Source organism: Podarcis tiliguerta (assembly GCF_965153285.1).
Source record: "Podarcis tiliguerta genome assembly, chromosome: 5".
Lineage (NCBI taxonomy): Eukaryota > Metazoa > Chordata > Lepidosauria > Squamata > Lacertidae > Podarcis > Podarcis tiliguerta.
Genome location: NC_139538.1, coordinates 34602605 through 34611939, shown reverse-complemented (window position 1 = coordinate 34611939; position 9335 = coordinate 34602605). Strand labels below are relative to the sequence as shown.

The 9335-nt window shown below is 42.1% G+C and overlaps 1 protein-coding gene across 1 annotated transcript in view; it reads right to left on the bottom strand.

The window, feature by feature from the left end:
• Positions 1-870: 870 nt before the first annotated feature.
• GPC1 (glypican 1) overlaps positions 871-9335 on the bottom strand; it is a 194059-nt gene continuing 185594 nt past the window's right edge. The window contains exons 6-9 of the mRNA XM_083442787.1: positions 8185-8304; positions 6359-6492; positions 5232-5407; positions 871-4162 (exon numbers count right to left, since the gene is read on the bottom strand). Coding sequence (XP_083298913.1) covers positions 3942-4162; positions 5232-5407; positions 6359-6492; positions 8185-8304 — 651 coding nt within the window. The 3' untranslated portion in view covers positions 871-3941. The remainder of the gene's footprint in view (positions 4163-5231; positions 5408-6358; positions 6493-8184; positions 8305-9335) is intronic.

The window sequence follows — 9335 nt, the reverse complement described above, 5'->3', positions numbered from 1 at the left end:
AGGAGACAGGGTATGGCTGCTGAGAAATCAGGGCCTACCCCTTGATAGCTGTGCTGGGAACAGAAGCAGGTTTTGGATGCAGGCATTTTTTCTCTGCAGGAGGCTGTTATGCCCCCGATTTATGCACACCAGATTTATGCACACCAGATTTATGCGCATAAACCTCTTTCCACGCTTGCATCTCTGCTGCTAGATCTGGGCAACTAAATCCAACACAGACCATCCACATAATGGACTGGGACAGGTGTACAATTTTTCCTCCCGTAGGCACTGTTTATCTAGAAGTGCCTCTCCTCTGGTTCTGTGGACCATTAAGCATACTTTAACATTTGAACTCCAGTCCTAAATACTGTACACTGACTTGGAAAGGAGAGGTGATCAAAACAACAGCTGCTCTAAGAGGGACTACTGAAAAACCATGTGGGAGCTCCATGTGTTGGATGTAACACATAAAAGGCTCTTAACTGTACTCTGGCCCATACATAGGTGGCTGCTGTCCTGGTCACACCATTCTTAATAAAAATACATTTTGGTGTCTGTCGATTACAACATCCAGTTATATTGGTGCATCACAGTAGCTAGGTGGCTCATTGCCTTCAAGTGTTAGCATTAATGGTGCTATTCTGAATACACTTACTAAGGACTACGGCCCATCAAACTTAAGACTTGCTTCTGAGTAAATGCATAGCAAAATTAATCAAGATGTATCTGTTTTAACAGTATACAGGTATGGCAGATCGTTCTTTGTGCTATTATTATCACCAGCAAGTTGACAAATACTTTTTCATGGTGCTAGTCTGGCACCTGCTGAAAATCAGTAAAAACAGAACAAATAAAGTAGCATGTTGTTGCAAGGGACATTCATATAGATTTAAGTCTCCAGCCTTTTTTATTATTTATTTATACAAGGATTCAAAGAACATAGTTCAACAGTGCAAGATAGTTACAGGAACTTGGTAACCAAAAGAAATATATAAATGGCCAAGAATGCCAGTAAGTGAAATAAATCTTAATTTTGCAGATAGAACTGCATTTTTTTTTAAAAGCCAAGGTGTATCTGGATATATTTGTACCATAACTCTCTAACAAGCCCACCAGAAAATTATAGGTTGTTTGTCATTTGTAAATGATAAATATCAGTGTTCTTAAAGCCTCTATTGACCCTCAGCCCTCCACTGAAAAAGACATTGTGGCACAAAAAGAAAAACCGTGACAGGTTTCTGGCTGACAGCTTTGCAAAGGGGCTTGGGTGTTATGTTCCTTTGCCCATCCACATGCCCTATGGTAAGGTGTTTTTAAACATCAAAACAGAGCAATGTCATTCTCATACATATATATATATATATATATATATGAATGAAACTTCTTTTTTAAATCACAAAACTTCAGATCCTAAGAGCATTAGATTCGGCACTTATCAAGAGACCGAGGCTCAAATGACAAATGAGGCTCAAAGGAGTGGCAGACTCATTTATTTAAATACGGGATGGCCCAACTGCGTATAAAAATCAGGATTGAGCAAATGGGCGCTAAAAACTTCCACCCCTCACGGCCTGCTTCCTTGTAGCATAGCCTCTCTCCCCAATGTCATGTTTTTCTCAATTGGGCTCTCATATGGGAAGTAAAGTTGGCTGGGAGGGAGAGGCTTTGGGGAGGGAAGTGGAGGGCGAGGGCCATCCGTCCCTATTTGCACATTCCTCTTAGAAAAAATATTTTCACACAGCCAGTTTCTGTTTCAGATGTGATGTGGCAGGCCGAGTTAAAAGCAACAGAGTAAATGCACCGGGCCCTACTTCTCTCATAGTTTGAGCCCAGGACTGTGTTGAGTTTACAGCTCTCCAGCAGTTTGGCAGAAGATTTTCATTCAGGGGGAAGGAAATGGCAGCTGTTTCATTTTTACCTCAATGTGTATAGCATTTCATTTCTACCAACAGAAGGCTATATATATAATGCTATTTGAATGTGGCACTCCATTTTTTCCCAGGCATTTGAACTTAACGTTCAAAGGAGGCAGGATATTTGCTTTTCATGCCTCATTTGTATTCAGAATTATTAAGAATGGCCTAAACTGAGAACAAAAATAAATATATTAGATGGACGAGATCAATAATGAAAGTGGGGTGGTGTATTGTTCTACTTACAAGGGACTGAAAGTAATGTGTGCAAAAGCAGGTGTTCTTTGGAGCAACGAATTCGTTCTGGCGCCAGACTTCAGTAGCGTATTTTCAACATTCTGGTGATGTTTTTGGCAGCCTCCAATACCGATGGAAGTGATTAGGAAATTAATTTCTCCCAGTGTTGTAGAAAAACAAATAGGGCCGGGAATGGGAAAGATAATTCATTTGAATTAATTTGCTTGCATTAATTCATGTGCCACAATACTAGAATGGCTTCCCTGCTAACTCTGCATGTTTTATAACTGATTCTGTAACTCTGCCTTTTCGAATGCTGTCGTTGATGCAGAAGAGAAATGTTTTTGACATTTATGCAAAGCCCATATATCTATATATTAAATGTAAAAAATATGCTTTCATAATCCCTGTGTCCTAAAAGGAAAGTCATGATATAAAACAAAGTGAATCAACAGCAAAGATCGTGTCGAAGGCTTCCTATCATTCAACAACATGAATAGGATTGGCCTTTCTATGCTAGATACTTTTGAAAGAGGGGAAAAAAAAAGTTTATGGCTGTACCAAAAAGAACCCAAAGCAGAGAACTGTGCCTCGACAGCGAAATACATACGTGAATCTGTTGGTGTAGATATGTGGTTGGACAGCCCCTCTTTCCTCCAACCCCTTCCACCTTGATATCAGACAATACTCCTGGCAAATATGTAGCAACAATCAGAAAATTAGCTGAAGTGAAGCAGTTTTACTAAACAAGGACTAGAGAACATAAGGTTAACTATGCCGATGTGAGATGAAATAAGGTAGCAGCTGGTTGACTTGATGACTCAAACTATGGCTTGGGTCTGCTTTCCATCGGAATAATTGGTGGTACTTTGGGCAGGTTGTAGCCATGGAAATTCCCTGGGGTATTTGATAGTATATAATTGTTCCCTGGGCCAAACAATTAGTCGCCTCCAGGCTTTGCTAACAGGATCAGTAATAATACACAAAGCAGTTTCTTTGCATCATCCCTTTGGTAAAAGTCAACTGTTGTCACTATTAATAACGGGAAATTTTTCAGCCTCAAACTGAAAACAATGCTTCCCGGGCAGAAATCTCCCCATGCATATTTCTAGCATAATGTTGCATATTACAATTCTGTATTGCATTTTATCAATTTTGAATGCTACTTTCAAAGGACCATGCAAAACTTGAATCTCACTCTAATTCATTTAGATGTAGGAGAGAAATATTAAGTGGCTTCAACCACTCATTTTAACAGAGGTATTTGCCAATTAAAGTAATTTCGTTCCAAATTCCACCATAATCCCTTTGCTAATCTGGTATACAGGAAGGACCATTTGCCACTTGCTTAATGGAAAATAATGAACTTTGACAGCACTCGGACAATTTTTAAATTAAAAAAGGTGTATTGTTTTAAACTACTGTAGCACATCTTTGGCTACAGCTAAATAAGAATATGAGATACTTGTGTGTTTTATTGGAGTCAATAAAAATGATGTGGCCTTGAAGGTCATTTGTCCTTTTTACCCATTACCCATATCTGCCAAGATCTGTTGTAGGCTCCTAAGTGTCTCGTTGTGGCAAATTAATGATAAAAAGAGGTAAAGAAAGAAGGCCCCAGCATTCAAAGAAGACCAAAAAAGAAAGGGGAGGGGGGAAAAGACCAGTTCTAGCACTGCCAGGTCATCACAAACAATCAAGAACGTTTTATCTCCCTCATTTTGCCAAGATGAATTAAATATAGTCCACATTTTTGGCAAAGTTAAGACCACAACCACCCACAGTCTCTTTCACGGCTGCACAAATGAGTTACCGCCGCAGGTACTGTGCTGCAACAGCAGCCAGAGAAAGTAATAAAAGGAAGGAAGAAGGCAAAAGTATGTTGCTGCTATTTCCACCAACACCTTGTCCAGACTGCTTAGGCATTGGGTGCGTCTCTGGCGGCCTGGTGCTAGCGCTCTTGGACAGTTTTTTGCCACAGATGTCGTCAATGCAACTATCGCCGCTTCCAGAGCCGCTAATGTCATCACCTAGGCAAGACAGAAGTTCAAGTAAGCATGGCAGTTCCAAAAGAGCTTGCAAATTAAACCACACCATGTGCATTGCTGTTGCCATAAAGCCAGGGAAAGCAAATGAAGAATTTGGAATGCAGTGAAGCAGGGGTGTATCTCTCACCTCACCCTTGTTAAACGTTGCCCACATTTAACAAACCACCCAAAAGCTGGTGGGGAAAATGGGATGAGTGGACCAAATTCTGTGCGGAGCCTTTCAATCCACATTTTCAGCAAACCGAAGTTGGACATGTTCTCATTGTTACTGTAGTTACAAGAGGACTTGAACCAATTACAGAAAGGAGCAATATTTTGAACTACAGTGGTACCTCGGGTTAAGAACTTAATTCGTTCTGGAGATCCATTCTTAACCTGAAACTGTTCTTAACCTGAAGCACCACTTCAGCGAATGGGGCCTCCCACTGCTGCCATGCAATTTCTGTTCTTATCCTGAAGCAAAGTTCTTAACCCGAGGTACTATTTTTGGGTTAGCAGAGTCTGTAACCTGAAGCGTCTGTAACCTGAGGTACCACTGTACCATCCTGAGCTACAGCATCCTCCCAAGCTTGAAGCCCCTGCTGAACAGTCAGAGGAAAGCTGGAGTTTGTCCCTTGAAATGAGGCATTAGGGACTGATAGGGAGAAGAAACCCTAGGAAGACGGTGGGTAATCTCAGGTGCACAAGTCTTGGCAATGCCTGTATAAAGATATGGATGTAGCAGCCAGCACTCTAGAGAGGAAGGAGTAAAATCACCAAGCGTTACTAACTAGATCTCATGCACTCCAGTTCTTGGGTGTCAGCAAATAAGGGCAATACTTGTAGCAGCCAACTTGCCACTGCTTCCATGCACTGGCTCTACATTAAGTATGGCATAACAGAATTGTGAATTGAACCTCTTTTATGTTCTGTTGCTTTCTGAACATGGAATCCTGCAGAACTCTTTATTTCAACTGCTAATCATTTAAATCATATAATATAAGTATGCATGATATAGATTGTGCCACCTCCACAGCACAACCCTGTTGCCTTTTCTCAGCTCCGTACTTACTTGTATCCTGAAAATCCACGTCATTCCCATTATATGCATTGCGCAGTCGATTTGTCATAATCTTCAACTGCATGATTTGCTGGCGAATAGTCATGTCTGGTTTAGTAATGTCTACCTCAACTTCTGGGTTATTGATTTGATTGGCTAGTCCGTCTCCCATCACATCTGGAAGATACCTGCAAAGAGCCACGTGTGTTCATGCAAGTAGCCAACTTTAGTGTATCAAACATTATCACAATTGATTTAAGACGTTGACCTGGTTTGCGCATTCTGACATGGTCACAAGGAGGACCATTGCTTCGGAAAGTTTGTTATTATGTCAGAACTAGGTTGACTTCGGTTAGTTTAAACTATGGTTTGTTTCAATAAAAGCTGGGACCAAACTGTTGTCTAGAAGAGGAAGCAGATGTTTCAAATCTCCATGGTGTCACATCAGGGGAGCAGGGAAGATGCAAACCCAAGGCCTGCTGCTACTCATGCGCATAATATCATTACTGTTTAGTGCTACATTGGAATTAGGTCACTATCTTTAACTCGCATCTAAGTCTTTGCAACTCACCAACATTACTGCAGCCTTCAACACTCTTCTGATCATAACATCAAACCTAGAATTCTGACAACATGGTTTAGGAATTGATCTTGTGGGCACAAATTCCACTTGCCCTCTGCCTCCCCCTGTTATATCTTGGCTTTATGTCTGCCCCTAACCCTGGTTAAAGGCATTCTAACACTGCTAAATAACCCTTCTAAAAAGAAATACTAGTTCTAAATTGGTGTTTAGGGAGACCCTTAACCAGAGATTGGGGGTGGGTGGGATGAAAGATCTCTCAGTCCTGTGACTGGCTTCTTAAACTATGGCTCAGCATTACGTTTGAACCAGGTGCAGGGAATAACAGCACCAGCAGCCATCTTTTTGCCCAAGCATGTGTGTGTTTATGTGGGGCTCAGTCTAAGCAAGCAAAAGGACAGGATCCCAATGACTGCTAATGTTGACTCTCTCGACTAGGCAAACCTTTCTTATCTACCCCATAATGGGGCTCATATTTACAGATTACAAAGCTTAATGAAACTGGTATGTGAGTGTACTTCACCCTGCTGAACTTCCGTCACATTTTGACCAGCCTTACCCGCTTTTGGCCATTCCATTCCAGCACCTGTCCTCATTCACAGAACCAGAGGAAACTTTTTCATTGCAAAGTGTGCTTGGGAGGGCGACCCAGAAGTCCCTTATTTCTCTCAGCTTCCCTTTGGCATCTGAAACCTGCCAGATGGAGAAGAATCAAAGCTGAAGGAGGAAGGTGTTTGAAAGTGACATTTTGAATTCCAAGCTCAGTCATGATAAACTGATCCAGAACTTATGGGTTCAAACGCTGGGCAGTTGTTAATCCACTTGCAACAATGCAAGACTGCCACAATTTCCATTGTTGTTTTTTAGTACACAATTCAAGACAGGCTACTTTACCGAAATTGCTATTTTATACAGCAGAAAGCTATCAAAACAACATTTATTTAAGTTCTCCCAAGAAAAATCAAGAGAAAAGCTCTCAAACCCGTATCCTGCTTGTGGGCTTTCCACAGGCATCCTGAGAGAACAGGATGCTGGTCTAGATGGGCCTTTGGTTTAATTCAACAGGCCGCTTCCTATGTACTTATGATGGAGAAATGGACCCAGAGCATCCAGAATGCCTGGCCTGGGAGCAGAAGCACTAAAATGGTAGAAGAGCTTGGCAAAGAAGGAGAGTGGGTGCATAACTGTCAGGATGTATTATTAAGTTGAAGACCAACTTTCTTCAAGAAGGTGGCTAGTGGTGACTAATAACATTGACGTATGCCAGTAAAAAAAGGGACATAGGTGGCGCTGTGGGTTAAACCACGGAGTCTAGGACTTGCCAATCAGAAGGTCAGCGGTTCGAATCCCCGTGACGGGGTGAACTCCCGTTGCTCAGTCCCTGCTCCTGCCAACCTAGCAGTTCGAAAGCCCATCAAAGTGCAAGTAGATAAATAGGTACTGCTCCGGTGGGAAGGTAAACAGCGTTTCCATGTGCTGCTCTGGTTCACCAGAAGCAGCTTGGTCATGCTGGCCACATGACCCGGAAGCTGTCTGCGGACAAACGCCGGCTCCCTCGGCCAATAAAGCGAGATGAGCGCCGCAACCCCAGAGTCGGTCACGACTGGACCTAATGGTCAGGGGTCCCTTTACCATTATGCACTGGGTAAGGCTGAGTAATGACTGGATAAACCTGCATTGCTGGAACAAGAGTTAGAACTTCATTGACATTACTGAGAGAGGTCCCAAAATCAAAGCAAGGGAAAGGCCACTACAGTCGTACGTCAGAAGTCGAACGGAAACCATTCCGGAAGTCCGTTCGGCTTCCAAAACGTTCGGAAACCAAGGCACGACTTCCTCTAGCCAATCGGAAGCTGCATCAGATGTTCGGCTTCCAAAGAATGTTTGTAAACCAGAACACTCACTTCCGGGGTTGTGGTGTTTGGAACCCAAAACGTTCGACTTGCGTTCGGGATCCAAGGTATGACTGTACTTATTTTTCATGTTAGTTTCTTAAATATTAAGTTGCAACAGCATTGTAGCGAGGCTGTATTTTCACTCAGGAGACAGACTGGGTTATACTGACAGTGCCTGTGAGTGCTTGAGTGGAAGGAGCAAAGCAGTGGCAGCCCACATTTCACTTTGCCCTGAAATTGTTATGAGCAGAGTATCTCAAAAATGCCAACGACATAATTGAAAGTATAATTAAACCAGGAAGACGAGCTCTGCTGGTGACGTGGTGTTGGGGTGTCAGACTGTGACTGGGAAGATTGGCTTTCCAACCAGCAGTCAACCTGGAAGCTCTCTGTGTGACCTTGAACCAGTGCTATTCTAAGCAACAGGCCACACAGATTGTTTCCATACAGAAGCATTTCTAAAAAAGTCAGAACTAAATTCCATACTTACAAGTTTCTCTGAACTAAGCCCTGAAGGTTTATCTTCACTGACATACTTTCCCCGCCTCTTCTTTTCCTCAGCGCTGGAAGCTTTTGAGTTGAGTTTGGGATTTCCACAACCTTGAAAGGTCTGGAGAAAATAAACGAAACTTAATAGCAAAGCATTTATCTAATAAGTCACAGCTGTAAAATATGCCCCTGTTAATCACATTTCTTCCTAACTTCACATTTGCTCACACATACCAATTTTAACACAATAGTAATCCAATTTTCAGATATCACATTGCTTTGGGGACATAGGAAGCTGCTTTGTACTAGTTCAGACCATGGATCTGTCTAGTTTAGTAACTGGCAGCAGATCTCCACAATTTCAGGTGCATATTTCTTCCAGTCTTACCTGAAAATGCAAAAGACTGGTACATTTGCATACAAGTCGTATGCTCTGCCATTGGGCTAGGGCCCTTCACACAAATCAAATCTCAGTTGAGCTGCAATTGAGCCAGTGAATTAAGGATTGCTCTCCAACAGATCACTATGTTCTGCAGTGCATCCCACAAATACTGTTCTAAGGGAGACCCATTCTGCATGATGTTGGAATTGGGCCTTTAGTGTTCTTACTCTTTGGAACTCCCTCCCATTATATACCTGCCAGGCACCTTCTCTACTGCCCTTCCAGCGCTTGCTAAATATGTTTCTCTTTCAAAAAGCTTTCTCAACAGAAATTTTTATCCCAGGTTTTATGTATGTGCTGTTTTAAACAGCTGAGATATATATATAATTGGTTGTTGTTTTTAAGGGAACAATAACCCCTCCACCGCTGTAACTTCCCTTTAAGAACAGAAAAATGGGATTGTAGAAGAACAATCCTTTAAAAATCAGGACTTCTGATGCTGCCACCAACGTGGGATCTCATTTCTGTGTGATAATTCTGTGTGACAGCTACCAACACTCTAGCTGGCTGAATGGTCAACTGGGTTTTGGGTGCTCACACTGCAGAAGACAACAACCTGGCTAACTTGCCCTGGAGCAGAGTTTCAGATTAATTGCATCATAATGATAGACAACGTGGATGTCATTTATGGTGCACTTTGGCCCATATCTATGATTTACAAGGTGAGCCTACTGCCTTGCTAGCCATTTCTTTTTAATGCTTGTATATAA